The 22,621-nt window shown below is 44.9% G+C and overlaps 1 protein-coding gene across 3 annotated transcripts in view; it reads left to right on the forward strand.

Annotated features, from left to right (window-relative positions):
• LOC139583986 (inositol 1,4,5-trisphosphate-gated calcium channel ITPR2-like) overlaps positions 1-22,621 on the forward strand; it is a 156,218-nt gene that overhangs the window by 110,423 nt on the left and 23,174 nt on the right. For 2 of the 3 annotated variants that reach the window (XM_071415477.1, XM_071415479.1), the window contains exon 52: positions 22,005-22,094. In XM_071415477.1, the coding sequence (XP_071271578.1) occupies positions 22,005-22,094 (90 nt within the window). Of the gene's footprint in view, positions 1-6,846; positions 7,200-22,004; positions 22,095-22,621 lie in introns of those variants that run through there. The other variant, XM_071415480.1, reaches the window with a different exon arrangement.

Below are 22,621 nucleotides of genomic sequence, written 5' to 3' on the forward strand. Positions count from 1 at the left end.
CCCTTGTCTACAGCCCAGAACCCTGTACTCTATTCTAGGTGTCTGCACTAGAAACCACAGTCACCCCCTACTCACTACCTTTGCCTCTATACCCTACCCTAGGTCTCTGCACTTTTACCCCAGTTCAATTAGTACTAGTACCAAATGTTCCTCAACTCCTTTACTACCCTAGGTCTTTGCCCATTTACTCTGCTCTGTCGCCCCCCTGCTCCCCCACACTACCCCACCTTCCTCAGCCTGTCCTGCTGATCGCTGATATTGTCACTGCTCAGTATAAGGTACATGATCTCTGATGTTGCTCCCGAACACCTCTTACACTGGACTGTGGTCACATAGTCTCCCCATTAGTCCTGCCACCCACCCACCCACACCTAACCGTTGCCCTTCAATACCCACACCTGACTGGCCAATTCTATGGCCCTCGATTGTAAGAACTTCCTCATACAGCCAGTATACAATCTGACCACTATCTAATGACATCAGTGCAATTCATTTTGCCCACTGGGTAGTAGGGCTGCGTGATTTTTGCACGTTAATCCAAATGCCTGTATCGCAGAATCAAGGTTTCTTTGTATTTTTCATTTTTATGAGCGTTATGTCCGCTTGTTGTCTTTTTGGTCTCGTTCGCTCCTTCTGTGCTGTGTGCACCTTCCCATTTACACCAGATATATGTATATAATGACGAGATGCTTATGTCTCTGCCCTAACAATAGGAGTTGTTGTCCCAAAGGTGGGAAGGCAGGTGACAAGCGTAGGTTCAAAATAAGCACATATTAAAAGCATTGGGCTTTTTTTATTTGGACAGATTTTGGCAAGAGTGAAACCACTTGCTTCTCCTCTTTCTCTGGTTTACATACACACCCAAGCCCACTCTGACAAATGGTTTCGCTATTTGCATTTGAGGTTTGGTCCAACAGAATGGGTCATATGGACACCGAAACACATGGAGACATTATTTTACTGTAATAGAGGAGAAGTTAACCTTTCGACCCATACAATGTTTATGTTTCAACTCCTCAAATTGAGCAGATCAGACACTACTAAAATGGATGTGTCAATGAACATTCATTCTGGAAAAACAATGGCCAGTTTGTTGCGCACGTTACGCTACCACGTATCGCTAGCAGCATTTTAGTCAAGTAAAGATTGTTATACTGGCTGTTTAGTCTGTGTTTTATAAACGTGCAATAAGTATTAAACAATTATATAAAGAATTGCCAACTCGTTCTCATTCTGAGAAATAAGGTAGGACACTTGAGTTCAACCTCTGAGCAAAGTGGACAGGCTAGCATGCTGTTCAAACATTTGGAGAAGGACAGAATGGTGTGTTCATAACAATTCAACTGTTTTACCTTGTTAGCTAGCAAATAGATCCAAGTTGACTAAACTTAAAATATAAATATCAGCAGTCTACTCATTAGCACGTGGGCTTGTGCTTGAGAGATTGTTTATGAGATCGGTGTTCATTTTCTATAATGCCTGCTACGTTATTAGTGAAGGTGCATTATGCATGTTTCTGGTCAAATTTCTAACAAAAAGGGTATTTTTTATAAACAAACCTGAAAGCCAGATATGTGATTAATGAAGAAAAAATAAGAAAAAAAAGTACAACTATTTAACCTAGCAGTTAAGAGAGTTGGGCCAATAAGAGGTGACTTCTAGCTAAGTGGATGGGTCACTGTTGTCTAGACATGTACTGATGACCGTATAATTAGTAATGCAATCGATTTCTGTGATACTAATAATATTACTTAACAGATCATACACGTAACGTTAGCTTGCGAGCCAGCCAGCGAAACGGTACACTTTAACTTGCAATGAAAATAATTTTCTGACAAATTAGATATGTATAATATCTGAAAGTGTAGCTAGCTAGACTCTTACCCGTATACATGGATGAACACGTCTCCCTCTCTGTCACAGATGTCACGTGTTCTCTTTTTGACTCCCTACACATATTTGCAATCAAACAACATACTTTTCTCTAGCTCCTTAACTATCATATTCTGCTTCCACCGGGCATTCTACTGATTTCAAAACTCGGTCAACATCTTCGTGACAACAACACTGTTGATCGCCATTTCTTCCCCATCACTGTCATCAGAAGACTCTATCTGGTTCAGTGAAGATGTTTTTACCAAAATCAGGGATTTCCTCATTGTCAGAGTCAGCATTGCACCATCGTCCTCCAGTAAGTAGTCCATCACAACCTTTTCCTACTGATCTTTGTCAATAGCGCCTGTTAAATTCAGGGCAGCACTTTTGCAGTTATTCATGATATCTTTCAAAAAAGCTGCGGTAGAAAGGATTATCTACACATACTGAGCAGCTCATGTTATAGACAGAAGCAAGTTAGCTACATGGCAGACCAATCTGAACTCATCTTTTCGGCATGTCCAGCCCATCCATTGTTTCAGCCAATGATGGCAAGCTGGAAGGTTCCTGTCTTTTTCCGTGGCTAAACCAACTGGGCTCGTAATTTAACCATTTTATTCGTATTTACAGATGGCATACAAGTTTCTTATTAAGGTATATGAAAGTTCACATGTTCCAGAAGGCATTTCTGCCAAAAAACGCATTTTGGTAAAAAAAAAATTACATTGAAATGCCTCTCCTATGAAGTGCGACATACGCCTAGTATCCTGAAACTAGTCACATTGAAACAAAGCGTGAATTAAAAGTACGAATTTCGGAGCATCGTAGCACCATTAGGTGCAAAAACTCGACTTACCCAGTTGCGGCCCACTTGGAAGTGGGCCGCAACTGTTTGGAAGCAAACCACTCGATTTTGTCTCTACGTTATATTGGCATCAAACATGTTAACGTCACTAGGAAAGGGGGTGACCTCGATAATTTATTGTTAAAACGAGAGGCTGCCTGGATCTTTAATTTAAAGACCCTTGCTCCCTTCGGTCTCAACGTAGACTTTGATATGAAGCCATTCTTGTGATTATTGTGATTTTGCTATTGTAAATGTTTGGCCTGTGTAGCCAAATTTTATCTATGATCGTGCTCTATCCATTTGTTTTTTGTATGCTGTTTTAATATATGAGAATTAACCAATGATATCAGGCCACACCCGGCCATGATTACAGACACCTGTGTGTGTCTTTTGATACTATATAAACGAGTCACCCCGCAGTGTTTGTCATTATACCCTGATGAAGACAGCATGTATGTCGAAACGTTGGACATTACATTTTTGCATCTGATCTCCTAGGGTGTGCGGCTCTCCTTTATTTTTCACGTGTTCCACTCCGCTAGCCAACACCTCGCCTAAATAGAGGTGTGTTTCTTTCGCCTCCAGAAAGCATATCTGCCCAAAAAATTCATTTTGATATGAAAATAAATGTTTATGTTCAAATGCCTCTCCTGGGAAGTGTGACAAACGCCTAGTTTCCTGAAACTAGTCACATTTTGTTATAGCCTGAATTTAAAATGGATTAAATCAAGATTGTGTGTCACTGGCCTACACACACAACACCCCATAATATTCTAAATGGAATTGTGTTTGTAGATTTTTTGTAGATTTATTTTACAAATGAATGAAAAATGAAAAGCTGAAACGTTTTCAGTCAAGCCTAAATAAGTTCAGGGGTCAAAATGTGCTTTAATAAGTCAAACAATAAGTTGCATGGACTCACTCTGTGTGCAATAATAGTGTTTAACATTTTTAAATAACTACCTCATCTCTGTACCCTACACGTACTATAAGTACACGTACCCTACATGTACACGTACTACACTTATCTGTAAGGTGCCTCAGTCGATTTGTAACCACAAAGACTAGGGAGGTTTTCCAATGCCTCGCAAAGAAGGGCACCTATTGGTAGATTTAAAAAACTAAAAAGCAGACATTGAATAACCTTTTGAGCATGGTGAAGTTATTAATTACACTTTGAATGGTATGTCATCACACCCAGTCACAAAAAATATATAGGTGTCCTTCCTAACTCTGTTGCCAGAGAGGAAGGAAACCGCTCAGCGATTTTGCCGTGAGGCCAATGATGCATTTAAAACAGTTGCAGAGTTTAATGGCTGTGATAGGAGAAAACTGAAGATGGGTCAACACTGTCGTGTGTTTGGCTATGCCGGAATAAGTGATATGACATGCTATTCTATAAAATAATTTATCTGTAATATTACCTGATTAAGCTAATCATGTAAATGTAATTAACTAGAAAGTTGGGGCACCACGAAAGAATGTTTATAGAGCTGTTATCTTCCGAATAAACTCTTAAAGACCTGGTAATCTTTTACCTCAATAGCAGTCAATATTTAATCATCACCTTATTTCAGTCTCATCTGAACATTGTAGATTCTTGGAAATCTTCACGAACCCTGGCTAACAAGTTGAATCCGCAATACAAACTTTGGTTCAATTATTTATTTACTAAATACCTAAATAATCACACAGAATTACAAACACAGAATGGATCATACATTGATTACTAATTATGTCCTACAAGAATACGTCCCTGGGGGACGGAACCTGTATGACGGAACCTGTATGACGACTGGTTACACAAAGAGAGGGGGTTTGGCTTGAATGAAAGCACGGGAGGACTGAAGAACAAAGGGAGAAGCTATGCAATCGTAAATACAGAATCTTATGCATTCTAAATAACTGCCCATTTGGAAAAGGAAAATGCAATAAATATTTACTCTGAGCTGCGCTTCAATAGGTTGGTTGTAGATGGAAGGCCGTGTTGCCCAAGAGAGATCTTCTTTGTCCTTTGAAGAGTGTCTCTGGTGGTAAACTGGATACGTTGTAGTATCGTCGCTGTGTGGTAGACTGGATACGTCGTCCGTCCTTTCCTAGCCCACGTTTACAGCGGCCGCTGCTAACTCAACGGCTAGGAGGTATCACTTCTGGAGTAAATAAGAGTTCAGAGTTCATACCAAGTTGCCATACTTTTAGCGCATGCTATATTCTGGCTGGTATAGTCGAAATTCATCCTTTCGGCGTGTTGATCGTCATCCTCACGTTGAAATTCGATGCTAATTTCGTTTGGTTATTATCTTATTATCAGCCCTTTCAATGTGGGGACCGGCGTCCTCTCTTCCTCCGAACATAAAGCCCTTGACAAACATGTTCGTCAAGGGCTTTATATAGGAGGGGAGAGAAGGGCGTGTTTCATAACCAATGTCTGTTCACATGGGCAGGGCCACTGAGTTGAGCATAGTTTACTCTATGACAAACCATTCTCTCATTAAGAAGCTAAATTACATTTAATCTTTTCACAAATAGTTTCACATTTAAATTGCACAACAATTCCATGTAAATCTGATAACTATAATGTGTAGACTTTCCAAGATACAGTTTATGTCGTCCTATCATCAGTAATAATGTCTCAGACGCCAACTGATGTGGCATCATATTCATTTAGTACCAACGCATATTTTCAGCTGGTTGGATTACCGAAATATGGTTTCTTTCCCCCCACCTTTTGATGTTCCCAGACTCTCTATGCTTAACAAAGGCTTTTCAAGAGTCCTACAGTAGAGTCAAGAGAGAGGAAAGGGAGAAAGGTATTTTTGGTGGTGTCATAAACCTCACCCACAGGCCAACGTCATGACAACAACATTGTAGTTACTCCACAATACTAACCTAAATGACAAAGTGAAAAGAAGGAGGCTCTGTACAGAAAAAAAAATATTTCAAAACATACAGTCGTGGCCAAAAGTTTTGAGAATTAAACAAATATTAATTTTCACAAGTCTGCTGCCTCTGTGTCTTCAGATATTTTGTCAGATGTTACTATGGAATACTATACAAGCATTTCGTAAGTGTCATTGGCTTTTATTGACAATTACATGAAGTTGATGCAAAGAGCCAATCTTTGCAGTGTTGACCCTTCTTTTTCAAGACCTCTGAAATCCGCCCTGGCATGATGTCAATTAACTTCTGGACCACATCTTGACTGATGGCAGCCCAATCTTGCATAATCAATGCTTGGAGTTTGTCAGCATTTGTGGGTTTTCTTTTGTCCACCCGCCTCTTGAGGATTGACCACAAGTTCTCAATGGGATTAAGGTCTGGGGAGTTTCCTGGCCATGGACCCAAAATATCGATGTTTTGTTCCCCGAGCCACTTAGTTATAAATTTTGCCTCATGGCAAGGTGCTCCATCATGCTGGAAAAGGCATTGTTCGTCACCAAACTGTCCCTGGATGGTTGGGAGAAGTTGCACTCGGAGGATGTGTTGGTACCATTCTTTATTCATGGCTGTGTTCTTAGGCAAAATTGTGAGTGAGCCCACTCCCTTGGCTGAGAAGCAACCGCACACATGAATGGTCTCAGGATGCTTTACTGTTGGCATGACACAGGACTGATGGTAGCGCTCACCTTGTCTTCTCCGGACAAGCTTTTTTCCGGATGCCCCAAACAATCGGAAAGGGGATTCATCAGAGAAAATGACTTTACCCCAGTCCTCAGCAGTCCAATCCCTGTACCTTTTGCAGAATATCAGTCTGTCCCTGATGTCTTTCCTGGAGTGAAGTGGCTTCTTTGCCGCCCTTCTTGACACCAGGCCATCCTCCAAAAGTCTTCGCCTCACTGTGCGTGCAGATGCACTCACACCTGCATGCTGCCATTCCTGAGCAAGCTCTTTACTGGTGGTGCCCCGATCCCACAGCTGAATCAACTTTAGGAGATGGTCTTGGCGCTTGCTGGACTTTCTTGGGCGCCCTGAAGCCTTCTTCCCAACAATTGAACCGCTCTCCTTGAAAGTTCTTGATGATCCGATAAATAATTGATTTAGGTGCAATCTTACTGGCAGCAATATCCTTGCCTGTGAAGCCCTTTATGTGCAAAGCAATGATGACGGCACGTGTTTCCTTGCAGGTAACCATGGTTGACAGAGGAAGAACAATGATTCCACCACCCTCCTTTTTGAAGCTTCCAGTCTGTTATTCGAACTCAATCAGCATGACAGAGTGATCTCCAGCCTTGTCCTCGTCAACACTCACACCTGTGTTAACGAGAGAATCACTGACATGATGTCAGCGGGCCCTGTTGTGGCAGGGCTGAAATGCAGTGGAAATATTTTGGGGGGATTCAGTTAATTTGCATGGTAAAGAGGAACTTTGCAATTAATTGTAATTCATCTAATCACTCATCATAACATTCTGGACTATATGCAAATTGCCATCAAAATGTACATCCTGTTTTCAATAAAACTGCAAAAAAATTGCCAAGAAATGAACTTTGTTTTTTATTTTTATTTTTTATTTCACCTTTATTTAACCAGGTGGGCCAGTTGAGAACAAGTTCTCATTTACAACTGTGACCTGGCCACGATAAAGCAAAGCAGTGCGACACAAACAACAACACAGAGTTACACATGGAATAAACAAATGTAGAGTCAATAACACAATAGAAAAGTCTACATACAGTGTTTGCAAATGAATGTAGTTAGATTAGGGAGGTAAGGCAATAAATAGGCCAGAGTGGTGAAATAATTACAATTTAGCAATTAAACACTGGAGTGATAGATGTGCAGAAGATTGACTGTGCAATTAGAAATACGGGGTGCAAAGGAGAAAAACAATAACAATATGGGGATGAGGTACGATGGTGCAATGGTCAATGATGTAAGCTGCTCTGACAGCTGATGCTTAAAGTTAGTGAGGGAGATATGAGTCTCCAGCTTCAGTGATTTTTGCAATTCGTTCCAGTCATTGGCAGCAGAGAACTGGAACGAAAGGTGGCCAAAAGAGGAATTGGCTTTGGGGGTGACCAGGGAAATATACTTGATGGAGCGTGTGCTACGGGTTGGTGCTGCTATGGTGACTAGTGAGCTGAGATAAGGCGGGGCTTTACCTAGCATAGACTTATAGATGACCTGGAGCCAGTGGGTTTGGCGAAGAATATGTTGCGAGGGCCAGCCAACGAGAGCATACAGATCGCAGTGGTGGGTAGTATATGGGGCTTAATGTGAGTCTGGAAGGAGAGTTTACAGTCTAACCAGACACCTAGGTATTTGTAGTTGTCCACATATTCTAAGTCACAACCGTCCAGAGTAGTGATGCTAGACGGGCGGGCAGGTGCAGGCAGCGATCGGTTGAGGAGCATGCATTTAGTTTTACTTGCATTTAAGAGCAGTTGGAGGCCATGGAAGGAGAGTTGTATGGCGTTGAAGCTCTTCTGGAGGTTTTATTTATTTTACCTTTATTTAGCTAGGCAGTTAAGAACAAATTCGTATTTTCAATGACAGCCTAGGAACAGTGGGTAACTGCCTTGTTCAGGGGCAGAATGACAGATTTTTACCTTGTCGGCTCGGGGATTCATTCTTGCAACCTTTCGGTTACTAGTCCAACGCTCTAACCACTAGGCTACCTGCCGCCCCAGGTTAGTTAACACAGTGTCCAAAGAAGGGCCAGAAATATACAGAATAGTGTCGTTTGCGTAGAGGTGGATCAGATAATCACCAGCAGCAAGAGCAACAACATTGATGTATACAGAGAAAAGAGTCAGCCCGAGAATTGAACCCTGTGGCACTCCCATAGAGACTGCCAGAGGTCCGGACAACCTGCACTCCGATTTGACACACTGAACTCTGTCTGAGAAGTAGTTGGTGAACCAGGCGAGGCAGTCATTTGAGAAACCAAGGCTGTTGAGTCTGCCGATAAGAATGCGGTGATTGACAGAGTCAAAAGCCTTGGCCAGGTCGATGAATACGGCTGCGCACAGGTTTGTCTTTTATCGATGGCGTTTATGATATCGTTTAGGACCTTGAGCGTGGCTGAGGTGCACCCATGACCAGCTCGGGAACCTGATTGCATAGCGGAGAAGGTACGGTGGGATTTGAAATGGTCGGTGATCTGTTTAACTTGGCTTTCGAAGACCTTAGAAAGGCAGGGTAGAATAGATATAGGTCTGTAACAGTTTGGGTCTAGAGTGTCTCCCCTTTTGAAGAGGAGGATGACCCGCGGCAGCGTTCCAATCTTTGGGGATCCCAGATGATACGAAAGAGAGGTTGAACAGGCTAGTAATAGGGGTTGCAACAATTGCAGCAGATGCTTTTAGAGTGTTGTAACTTTAATGTGTTACAGAGTTAATGTTTAAGTTAATTCATTGAGCTGTATCTAAAGATATTTCTTTACAGTTATTTACATATGTAATTGTATTGGTTAGTATTGAATTACGCTTTTGACTGCAAGTTCCAGAATGCCTTGCGACAGGAAGTAGAGAGGGAACGCGCTAGTTAAGTGCAATTAAGAGGTGATTACGTTTGGCTCCTTTGCGCTAGCATCTTAGCATTGCTTTGTAGAATCTAAAGTTGTTAAATGTAACGTGATCAAGAATTATTACTAAAAGAAGCTTTCATATCAAACCCGACGTCCCGAGTCATTACTTTGAAGATAGTTATTCTATATTTTGGTGCCGAAACCCGGGATATGAGCTGCGACGAAGAAGCGGCTGAAATGGCTGAGGAAGAACGTCGGAATGAAACCGAAAGAATGAGACGAAAGCGGGGTGTAAGGGCTGTCGCTTTCCTCATCCTCAGATGAGGTGAGGAGAGAAGGATCTTCTGACCAAAATGCGGAGTCAGGGAAATAAGCCATCTTTATTACAAATAAGACGTCGACTAAACAAAACAAAAACACTTTCAAAACTTACAAAATAACAAAACGTAACGAACGGAACCTGAACATAAACTTACATAGACAAACGTAAACTCATGAACAGGAACGTTACATCAAAACACACGAACAGCCAAACAGCCCCGAAAGTGAAAATACATCGACAACGACGAAGACATCACTGGAGACAATCACCCACAAACAAACAGTGAGAATGCCCTACCTAAATATGACTCTTGATTAGAGGAAAACGCAAACCACCTGCCTCTAATCAAGAGCCATACCAGGCAAACCAAAACCAACATAGAAACGAATAACATAGACTGCCCACCCAAAACACATGCCCTGACCAAAAACACATAAAAACAACATAAAACAGGTCAGGACTGTTACAGTACCCCCCCCTCAAGATGCGCACGCCGGGCGCACAAGCACAAAGTCCAGGGGAGGGTCCGGGTGGGCAGTTGACCACGGTGGTGGTTCCGGCTCAGGACGCTGTCCCCATACCACCATAGTCACTCCCCTCTTCTGTCTACCCCTTCTAATGACCACCTTAACACTACCTTCCCCTAAATAAACAGCTAGCACCGGGACAAGGGGCAGCACCGGGACAAGGGGTAGCACCGGGACAAGGGGCAGCACCGGGACAAGGGGCAGCACCAGGATAAGGACCAGCACCGGAATAAGGGGCAGCACCGGGACAAGGGGCAGCACCGGGACAAGGGGCAGCACCGGGACAAGGGGCACAAGCACCGGGACAAGGGGCAGCACCGGGACAAGGGGCAACACCGGGACAAGGGGCAACACCGGGACAAGGGGCAGATCCCGGCTGAAGGACTCTGGCAGGTCCTGTTTGGACGGCTCTGGCAGGTCCATGCAGGCTGACGGCTCTCGACGCTCATGGCAGACTGACGGCTCTCTACGCTCATGGCAGGCTGACGGCTCTCGACGCTCATGGCAGGCTGACGGCTCTCGACGCTCATGGCAGGCTGACGGCTCTCGACGCTCATGGCAGGCTGACGGCTCTCGACGCTCATGGCAGGCTGACGGCTCTCGACGCTCATGGCGCTCTGACGGCTCTGGCTGCTCATGGCTCACTGACGGCTCTGGCTGCTCATGGCTCACTGACGGCTCTGGCTGCTCATGGCTCACTGACGGCTCTGGCTGCTCATGGCTCACTGACGGCTCTGGCTGCTCATGGCTCGCTGGCGGCTCTGGCAGATCCTGTCTGATTGGCGGCTCTGGCAGATCCTGTCTGGTTGGCGGCTCTGGCAGATCCTGTCTGGTTGGCGGCTCTGGCAGATCCTGTCTGGCGGGCGGCTCTGGCAGATCCTGTCTGGCGGGCGGCTCTGGCAGATCCTGTCTGGCGGGCGGCTCTAGCGGCTCCTGTCTGGCTGACGGCTCTAGCGGCTCCTGTCTGGCGGATGGCTCTGTAGGCTCATGGCAGACGGGCGGCTTTGCAGGCTCATGGCAGACGGGCGGCTTTGCAGGCTCCTGGCAGACGGATGGCTCAGATGGCGCTGGGGAGACGGATGGCTCAGATGGCGCTGGGGAGACGGATGGCTCAGATGGCGCTGGGGAGACGGATGGCTCTGGCCGGATACGGCGCACTGTAGACCTGGTGCGTGGTGCCGGAACTGGAGGCACCGGGCTAATGATAAGCACCTTCCTACTAGTGCGTGGAGCAGGGACAGGGCACACTGAACTCTCAAAGCGTACTCTATACCTGGTGCGTGGTACCGGCACTGGTGGCACCTGGCTGAGGGCACGCACCTCAGGACTAGTACGGGGAGAAGTGACAGTGTGTACAGGACTTAGGAGACGCACAGGTGGCTTAGTGCGTGGGGCCGGAACATGAGGCACTGAACTGGATACACGCACTATAGGGAGAGTGCGTGGAGGAGGAACAGGGCTCTGGAAATGCACTGGTAGCCTAGTGCGTAATGTAGGCACTGTAGGTACTAGGCTGGGGCGGGGAGGTGGCGCCGGAAATACCGGACCGTGCAGGCGTACTGGCTCTCTTGAGCATTGAGCTTGCCCAACCTTACCTGGTTGAATACTCCCGGTTGCCCGACCAGTGCGGGGAGGTGGAATAACCCGCACCGGGCTATGTAGGCGAACCGGGGAAACCATGCGTAAGGCAGGTGCCATGTATGCCGGCCCGAGGAGACGCACTGGAGACCAGACGCGTTGAGCCGGCCTCATGACACCTGGCTCAATACTCAATCTAGCCCTACCAGTGCGGGGAGGTGGAATAACCCGCACTGGGCTATGCACTCGTACAGGAGACACCGTGCGCTCTACTGCGTAACACGGCGCCTGCCCGTACTCCCGCTCTCCACGGTAAGCCTGGGAAGTGGGCGCAGGTCTCCTACCTGCCCTTGGCCCACTACCCTTTAGCCCCCCCCCAAGAAATTTTTGGGAGTTACTCACGGGCTTTTCGGGCTTCCGTGCAAGACGTGTCCCCTCATAATTCCGGTTTCGAGCTTGATTCTCCGGCTTCCATCCACGTCTCCTAGCTGCCTCCTTAAACCACCGCTCCTGGGCTGTGGCTGCCTCACTCTTCTCACGAGAGCAGCGATATTCTCCAGTTTGCGCCCAGGGTCCTCTACCAGACAGGATCTCCTCCCAAGTCCAAAAGTCCTTGTTGCTCCGTCGAGCATTCCCATACCGCTTGGTCACATTTTGTTGGTGGGTGATTCTGTAAGGGCTGTCGCTTTCCTCATCCTCAGATGAGGTGAGGAGAGAAGGATCTTCTGACCAAAATGCGGAGTCAGGGAAATAAGCCATCTTTATTACAAATAAGACGTCGACTAAACAAAACAAAAACACTTTCAAAACTTACAAAATAACAAAACGTAACGAACGGAACCTGAACATAAACTTACCTAGACAAACGTAAACTCATGAACAGGAACGTTACATCAAAACACACGAACAGCCAAACAGCCCCGAAAGTGAAAATACATCGACAATGACGAAGACATCACTGGAGACAATCACCCACAAACAAACAGTGAGAATGCCCTACCTAAATATGACTCTTGATTAGAGGAAAACGCAAACCACCTGCCTCTAATCAAGAGCCATACCAGGCAAACCAAAACCAACATAGAAACGAATAACATAGACTGCCCACCCAAAACACATGCCCTGACCAAAAACACATAAAAACAACATAAAACAGGTCAGGACTGTTACACGGGGTACCATTCGAGGTGCCACAACACGGATTTTGAATCAGATTGACGTGGAAATATCCCAGTCAAATCCGGATACCGATCACTTGAGTACATTGTTGGAATTGCTGTTAGCTAAGGAGAACAGTTTGTTTGAACTTGATGGTGGAATTGAACAGTTAACCCCATTGGACGGATTGGAGGCAGAGATTGCATGCACGGAGGATTACAAAGAGCGCGTTATCATGCTTAAGAGCCGTGCACAACGAGTGATAAAGAAAAACCAGGATCTCAATCCACTACCAGCACGGGTGAGTGACGCTAACTCAAACAGATCACAGAGACAATCAGTAAGGCTACCAAAGTTGATTATTGAGAAATTCTATGGAGATGTCAGTATGTGGCAGGAGTTTTGGAGTCAGTATGAGACTGCTATTCACAACAATGATTCACTGTGTAATAAAGAGAAGTTTACCTATCTGAAAACATATCTCACTGGACCAGCTGCAAAGGCAGTAGCAGGACTGATGTTAACAGACAGTAACTATGATGATGCAATCGCTCTACTCAAGAGCAGATTTGGAAGGAAAGATCTTGTGATTAGTGCTCATATGTCAAAGCTGCTGAATCTCACTCCTGTGAAGAAATCCTCTGATCTAAATGCATTGAGGCAGCTATATGATGAATGTGAAATTCAGATTAGGAGCCTGGAATCACTGGGTGTAGTGTCAGAAACCTATGGAAGCCTACTATGCCCAATCTTACTGCAGATGATTCCAGAGGACATAGCTCTTGACTATAGTCGTCAGAGGGGAGTAGATGATGAATGGAAAGTGTCTGAGATTGTCAGTTTCCTACAGAAGGAGGTTCAGAGCAGGGAGAGAGCGCTACAAATGACAAGATCATGCAACCAACAGAAAGAGAGCAAACCATGGAACAAGTCATGCTTCTCCAATGAAATGAAAACAAAAAGACCCAACATGCCCTCTGCTGCAGCACTGCATACAGCCAGCCAGAAGGAACAAAACTGTCTATTCTGTGACAGTGCAGACCACAAATCAGAAAACTGCCCTGACCACAATATTGCTACACGCAAAGAGAAACTGAAGAAAATGGGAAGATGCTTTGTATGTTTAGGACAGAAACACATAGCAAAATTCTGTAAAGTCAAAGATGTGTCATGTGCAACATGTGGAAGCAGACATCACATTGCTGTGTGTACCGGTAAGAGGAGTGAGGTGCAACCCCCTACTGTTTCTGCAGATGCTGTTGTTTCCTCAGTTATTCCCCATTCAGTGAAGATGAAACCAGATGGACAGAACACTGTGTTGCTACAAACGGCAAAGGCATGGGTAGAAGGCCCATCGGGCAGGAAGATAGCTCGTTGCTTACTAGATGGAGGCAGTCAGAGAAGCTTCATACATGAAAACCTTGTGAAGGGCTTGAAGCTACCAGTAATCAGACAAGAGGCACTCACTCTTCACACGTTTGGCTCCTCTGCCCCAGCAACGTCCCAACGCAACACAGTGAAAGTCATCTTGGAGAATGTCTGGGACAAACAGCAGAGAATAGAGATAGAGGCAATTGAAACCCCACAAGTGTGCACAGCTGTGATGAAGGTTCCTGGTGAACAGATTCGACATGAGCTCAATAGAAAGGGACTGCAGCTCGCAGACTTTCCAGGAGATGACAATGATCCTGAACTCTCTGTCCTGATAGGAGCAGACTACTACTGGCAGATAGTATCAGGCAGAGTGGAGCGACTGACGGAGACGCTGGTTGCTTTAGAGAGCACCTTTGGATGGTCGGTGCAGGGACCCGTGTTCATGTCAAGTGTCGCCGAGGCAACTTGCATGTTCATCCCACTTGATGAAGACACACTAGTCTCCAAACAACTGCATGCATTCTGGGAGCTTGAGTCTCTGGGTATTATAAGCGAGAAAACACAGAACCCAGAGGAAACTGAGGCTCTACAGAGGTTCGAGGAAACAACCACCTTCAAAGATGGGCGATACCACGTGGAGTTGCCATGGAAACGAGAAATGCCAGAACTCAAAGACAACTATAGAATCGCCAAGAAACGGTTTGAAGGTCTGAAGAAAAGACTGAAGAAGGATGTGACGTTGTACAGCAGATACAATGAAGTGGTAGAGGACTACTTACAACAGGATATGGCAGAGGACGTGCCCAAGGACAACGCATCAAGTGCAGACAACGTAAAATACTACTTACCTCACCATGCAGTACTCCGAGAAGATAAGGTGACAACAAAACTGAGAGTGGTGTTTGATGCCTCGTCCCATGAAGATGGCTGTCCATCCCTCAATGACTGTCTACTCACAGGACCGAACCTGAATCCGGATCTGCTCAGCGTTCTGATAAAGTTCAGACTACATGAGATCGCATTCATGGCAGACATCAAGAAAGCTTTCCTGCAGATATCCCTAGCAGAGAGAGACAGAGACGCCGTGAGATTTCTATGGCTCACAGGCCCACCAAAGGGAGAAAATGAAGAGGAGCTGCGTGTGCTGAGGATGAAAAGAGTGGTATTTGGAGCTTCCCCAAGTCCATTTTTGCTGGCAGCTACAATCAGGAAGCACCTGAAACAATATGAAACAGAACAACCAGAAGTTGTAGAGATACTGAGAGAGTCACTCTATGTAGATGATTTCATTGCAAGTTCACGCAATGTTGAAGAGGCTTACCTTGTGACAACAACTGCAAAGCGAATGTTGTCGATTGCAGGCATGGACCTCTGCAAATGGATGACCAACTCTCCTGAATTGAAAACAAAATGGGAGGAGAGTACGACAACTGACCACCCGTTGACGCTAGAAACACAAGAATTAGTGTTGAAGGTTTTAGGTTTAGTATGGAGACCGGAAACAGATGACTTTGTGTTTGACCTCAGGCCGCTACTGAGCATTCTAAAGCAAAAGGAAAACACAAAGAGAAGTGTTCTGCAGTCGTCTGCACGTATCTTCGACCCTCTTGGTTTCCTGACACCCTTCACCATCAGGATCAAGTGCATGTTCCAGGAAATGTGGGAGAGGGGACTCAGCTGGGACGAAGAATTACCACCTGATCTGACACGAGAATGGCAACAGTGGTGTTCAGAACTACCCCAGTTACACCAGCTCACCATACCAAGGTGGTACAGAACAGACATGCGGCCACATAATAGCCACACCCTGAAACTACACGTGTTCTGTGATGCAAGTGAAAGGGCTTACAGTGCAGTAGCTTACTTGCAAGGTGAATCACAAGACAGGGAAACAACAAGTCTAGTCGCATCCAAGTCCAGGGTAGCCCCACTCAAGAAAATGACGCTGCCACGCCTGGAGCTCATGGGAGCTGTGATTGGAGCGAGACTAGCAAACAACTTGATGACCACACTGAAAATGGAAGAAAAACAGATCAAAATGTGGACAGACTCGATGATCGTGCTGCATTGGATTTGCAGCTCAGCTCAGAAATGGAAACAGTTTGTTGCGAACAGAGTGACGGAGATCCAGTCCTTGACCAATTCAGAGTCATGGTCACATATTGAAGGGAAAACTAATCCAGCTGACCTCCCTACAAGAGGACAAACTGTTCGAAACTTGATACAGAGCGAGCTATGGTGGAATGGACCCAGAATTCTGATATCACCCAATCAGTCCGAAGAGACTGATGATAACAAGGTTCCGGAAGAGGTGAATATAGAACTCAAGTCCAGCTGCCAGGTTTCTGTACAACTCGCAGCAAACAGCACAGACATCCCTGAACCTGTGTTGGAGCTTGAAAGGTACAGCAAACTGAAAAGAGTGTTCAGAGTCACCGCCTGGATAAAGAGATTCATAGCCAATGCTCGTACAACCATAAAGATACAAGGTGAACTGACTGCTGACGAACTGTTCGATGCAGAAAAGTACTGGATTAAGGTAACACAACAACAGAGTTTTGGACAGGAGATCAAAATACTGAAGGCAGGAAAAAGCCTAAACAATGACTGTAAAATCAGAGAACTGAAACCGTTCCTGGACGAACACGAACTACTCAGTGTAGGAGGAAGACTGCAACAGTCCAGCTTCACATTCAGAGAGCAGCACCCATGGGTTCTGCCCAACAAGTACAGATACTCAGAAATGCTGATACAGTACCACCATGAGCAGGTGATGCATTCTGGAGCAAGAGACACTCTAGTACAAATCAGGGAGCGATACTGGATCTTGCGTGCTAGGCAGCTAGTCAAGAGTACAGTGGCAAGATGTATAGTGTGTAAAAGATTCAAGGCAAGGGCCGGACAGCAGGTCACTGCGCCTTTACCAAAAGACAGAATAACGGAATCGCCACCATTTGAAGTCACAGGTGTGGATTTTGCAGGACCGCTCTATGTGAAAGAAAATGGGTCTGTGAAGAAGTCATACATTGCACTGTTCACTTGTGCTGTAACCAGAGCAGTGCATTTGGAACTGGTCTCAGATCAGTCAACAGAGAAATTCCTTTTAGCTCTAAAAAGATTAATCTCAAGGAGAGGATTATGCAAGGTAATCTACTCAGACAATGCAAAAACGTTCAAGAGAGCTGATCAGGACTTGAAAGAGCTGTGGAAGGCAATCGAAGAGCCCCAACTCTTGGCTTTCTTCTCAGAAAGGGGCATCACCTGGAGGTTCATCGCCGAGCGAGCAGCCTGGTGGGGCGGATTCTGGGAAAGACTTGTCAGGTCAGTGAAAACATGCCTGCGAAAGGTTCTTGGGAGAGCTTCACTCAACTTTGAAGAGATGTGCACAGTCCTGACAGAGGTTGAAGCTATTCTAAATTCTAGGCCTCTGACCTTCGTGCACAATGAAGTGGATGAACCACAACCCCTGACCCCAGCACACTTCCTGGTGGGTAAACGACTAACCTCTTTGCCTCCAAAGCCATTTCCAGCTGACACTCAGCACCCAACGCTAAACAAGGAGGACATGAAACGCAGATGGAAGTACAGGCAGAGACTTGTGACCAGTTTCTGGAACAGTTGGCGAAGAGACTACTTGCTGGATCTAAAGTCAGCACACCGCTGTGATACACCACAGCCCACCCCACTGAAAGCGGGTGACGTTGTACTCATTGGAGAAGATAACACACCCAGACAAACCTGGAAACTAGGAAAGATTGAGGAACTGTTTCCAGGCCGAGATGGCCTAGTTAGATCATGTTCAGTTCGTACTGTTTCAGGGACTTTGTTGAGGAGACCTATTCAGTTGATATACTGCCTAGAGATCTAGATGAACACAGTTGTTCATCGGGGGGGGAGGATGTTGTAACTTTAATGTGTTACAGAGTTAATGTTTAAGTTAATTCATTGAGCTGTATCTAAAGATATTTCTTTACAGTTATTTACATATGTAATTGTATTGGTTAGTATTGAATTACGCTTTTGACTGCAAGTTCCAGAATGCCTTGCGACAGGAAGTAGAGAGGGAACGCGCTAGTTAAGTGCAATTAAGAGGTGATTACGTTTGGCTCCTTTGCGCTAGCATCTTAGCATTGCTTTGTAGAATCTAAAGTTGTTAAATGTAACGTGATCAAGAATTATTACTAAAAGAAGCTTTCATATCAAACCCGACGTCCCGAGTCATTACTTTGAAGATAGTTATTCTATATAGAGAGGGTTCAGATTGTCTAGCCCAGCTGATTTGTAGGGGTCCAGATTTTGCAGCTCTTTCAGAACATCAGCTATCTGTATTTGGGTGAAGGAGAGATGGTGGAGGCTTGGGCAAGTTGCTGTGGGGGGTGCAGAGCTGTTGACCGGGGTAGGGGTAGCCAGGTGGAAAACATGGCCAGCGGTAGAAAAATGCTTATTGAAATTCTCAATTATTGTGGATTTACCAGTGGTGACAATTAATTTAAATTGGTTAATAAATCTATGGCGACTTCAAAATGGCTGTCTAGCAATGATCAACAACCGACTTGACAGAGATTGAAGAATAAAAATATATATAATGTGCAAATATTGTGCTATCCAGGTGTGCAAAGCTCTTAAAGACTTACCCAGAAAGACTTACAGCTGTAATCATTTCCAGAGGTGATATTGACTCGGGTATGAATACTTTAAAGTATTTTTACTTAAGTAGTTTTAAGGGAGATCTTTACTTTACTATTTGTATTTTTGACAACTTTTACTTTTACTCCACTACATTCCTAAAGAAAATCATTTTTACTCCATATATTTTCCCTGACACCCAAAATGACTCGTTACATTTTGAATGCTTAGCAGGACAGGAAAATTGTATAATTCACACACTTATCAAGAGAACGTCCCTGGTCATCCCTTCTGCCTCTGATCTGGTGCACTCACTAAACTCAAACGCTCCGTTTGGGTTATTTTTCCACCACTGTATTTTTTTTGGGGGGGGGCTAAATTAAAAAATAATAATCATCATATTCAGTCTGTAACAGAAAAAAATGTGGAGTAGATCAAGGGGTAAGAATACTTTCTGAAGGCGCTGTACGTTAATACATCTTTACATGGAGAAAGAATAGCCTATGCCTTTGCTCAGTTCCCAATTTGGCTATGTGTGTGTGAGAGCTTTCCAGAGCATGAGTGCATGCATGCGAGAGTGTGTCTGTGTGGGCGTGTGTACGTGCTCTAGCACAGCGCTCGGGCAGTCAGAGGGAGAGAACCTGCCAGCACATGTGCACCTGTTGCATAATCTGGAGCAGTGGCTGTGCAGCGCAGCACTCTCTTATGTAACCGGCTGGGGTGGGGGTGTGTCTGTGTCTCTGTCTGTGCAGCACGGCTGGGGGGTGTGGGTGTGTCTGTGTCTCTGTCTGTGCAGCACGGCTGGGGGGTGGGGGTGTGTCTGTGTCTCTGTCTGTGCAGCACGGCTGGGGGGTGGGGGTGTGTCTGTGTCTCTGTCTGTGCAGCACGGCTGGGGGGTGGGGGTGTGTCTGTGTCTCTGTCTGTGCAGCACGGCTGGGGGGTGGGGGTGTGTCTGTGTCTCTGTCTGTGCAGCACGGCTGGGGGGTGGGGGTGTGTCTGTGTCTCTGTCTGTGCAGCACGGCTGGGGGGTGGGGGTGGGGGTGTGTCTCTGTCTCTGTCTGTGCAGCACGGCTGGGGGGTGGGGGTGTGTCTGTGTCTCTGTCTGTGCAGCACGGCTGGGGGGTGGGGGTGTGTCTGTCTGTGGGCTGAGCTGTCTGAGGGCACTGCAATTCTTAGTGCAATTTTTGACAAATGAAAAAGACCTAGCTAAAAGACAGTCAACAGAGCTCTTTAAGTTGCAGTTCATTTTCTCAAATCGTGTTTGTCCGTTTATCAAGGTTTATAATGCATATTACCTCTTTATGTGAGTGTTATACCACACAGTCCATTGGCCATAGGTGAAGCTTGGGACAAACTGTTTGATGGTGAAATTATTTGGGTTTATTGAAATGTGCCTGAAAAGAAAATATATGTTTGGGACCATCTGAAGCAGCGAAGAGAGAGGGTTGTGAGATGGGTATATACTAGAATCTCTTACGAGAAAACGACCTCCAGGCATGGACCCTATTAGACAGAATTGGTTGTCACAAAGTTGTCACTATATGTGATCAGTCAATTTGAGACGTTCTCACAAGTCGCTACGTTTACATGCACACCAATATCTCATTATTATTCGCTATACTCAATTCTCGAGTTGACTTATATAAACATCATATGCCGTTCACAATCACCCGAAAAAGTTTGTATCCCGGTTATGAGAAACCTGCATAAAATGCCTGGGATATTCTTATCTTCGATGGAATACTGTGGCATGTAAACCTCTTATCCCATTTAATGTTGTTTATTGCAGACTGTTTTACGCATCCCATTGTGTGATGTTTTCATCTGATTGTCAAACATCACTTTAAAAAGTAGGCTACCTGCACAGTTCCATCCACCATAATAATTTGTTTTGCTGATACTCCGTACTGGACATTATAGACTACTGGCTAAGGCTACTTTCACCCCTAATTTAGATACGTTTCTGCTTTTCATTTCCGACATTTGGTAGGCCATTTCTTTGTCAACTATAGTTAGAAGAGAAGTTGCATGTATCTGTCATAACTTTTTGCCCTAGAAGACTAAATAAAATAGTGTTCACCAGAATAATGTCTTATATTGATAAAATGAATACATTAGTAATCTAGTTAACAACGGTAAAGTTGTCTGTTTCGTTTAGGGAATGGGGAGTAACACACAATAACTCCAAAACAGTGGAAAGATTGTTCCTGTGCAAAATGTCCAAATGTCATCAGTTTGACCGGTTTTAAGGAAATTAAAAGTCTTCAGTTGGTTTTGGGTGCATATTATATGTGGTTAAAATACTGTCTGCTTGCCAAATGTCAAAGATAACACTTTACACGTGCATTCACATTTTCTCGAGATGTTCAATGAAATAAATAATATTTCTCCACTCCTGTTCCCAAGATAATTTCACTGCAAGAAATGCATAATTCTGCAGGAGTTAATATTATATTATTTTACATGTGAGATGTTATAGGCCCACAGTCAGTGTCCACATTTAAGTTACTATTCCATTTAACCCATATGAACTTCAATTAGGAATATTCTGTTTATTTCTGGAGACAGGGATACTCGTGAGCAGGATATCAAAGGTGCATGTAAACAGCTTATCCCAAATAAGACCCTTAATTGGGTTATGAGCTACTATCCGGACTACTTTGCGCATGTAAACGTGGTCAATGTCATAACCAGCCTTCTCACAACCTATTTATAATGTTGTGACAACGTTATGTTTTAGTAGTGATGAGGAGGGGGGAGCACCCTGCCCCATCTCCCCAGCTTCCCTACTCCCTGTTATGGTCTCAAGGGTCCCTGGTCGTGACTCTCCAGCCCAGGTGTGGACCTCTTGACTCTGCCTGTCTCTCATTATCACAGTCAACAACTGTTGAAAAGGATATGAAGGGCCTGTTGAAATGTCAGTATTTTCAAACACACATAGCCACCGGCCTGCATCTGCTGTTATGTGCTGGATACGCAACTACTGCTAATGTGATTAATGTTGAGTCTATCATGACTGGTTATGAATAGATAACATATCTATCCTCCATGACAAAAGGGGCATGTCTGCTCCTTGTTTTGCTGCGACCTTTTTAATAACGTTTATAGATTATGAAATATTGATGAGAACCTTCAAGCGTCTCTTCTCTAGTAACCTTCGCAAAATCATTTCTGTATATTGTCCTATTGTTTTGTTTTCAGTTGGACTTTCTTTTTTCCTGCTTTTAGGGAAACTGGAAACACTAAAAGATGGCCGAGCTCCCTCCGACAAGTGTTTGAAAGACGGCTGTCCAGACTACTTACCCACGTCTGTCACCAGTAAGTTATTATCACCAACTAAGTCTCTAAAATGACCCCCTTAAAAGGTATTCTCCCCTTGTCTCATTATCATTTTCCTCTGTGTATAATTGACAATGCAGCAGGCTTTAGAACTCTCCATGTCAATTCCGTTTAGCCAACTAAAGAAGCTGTGTGTGGTCAGGTCTGGGCAGGTCTAGTGGTCCATAGCCGCTGCCTCTGGAGCATATGTACAATGTACTGTAGCGAACATGGGTTTGAATCCGGCCCTCTGCCCTTTCAGCACTTTCTATTCTACCTATCACCTCTATCTCTCTTTTTTTTGAGGCCATGTGATATGAACAGCCAACCACTTGTCCTTATCATGAATGTTTTATCTAACAGCATTTGGCACATGGATCCCCAAACTCAATGTCCTGTAACAGTGGTTCCTAATCAGAACAAGGCTAGTTCAGTCAGTTCTCAGTTCTTCATGTTCAGTAGCCCTCTAGGTGTGTACCTGTTCAGGGAGCTGTGTAAATGTGAAGTGTTGGCTACTCTCTCTAGTC

This window comes from Salvelinus alpinus, chromosome 9 (assembly GCF_045679555.1).
Source record: "Salvelinus alpinus chromosome 9, SLU_Salpinus.1, whole genome shotgun sequence".
NCBI lineage: Eukaryota > Metazoa > Chordata > Actinopteri > Salmoniformes > Salmonidae > Salvelinus > Salvelinus alpinus.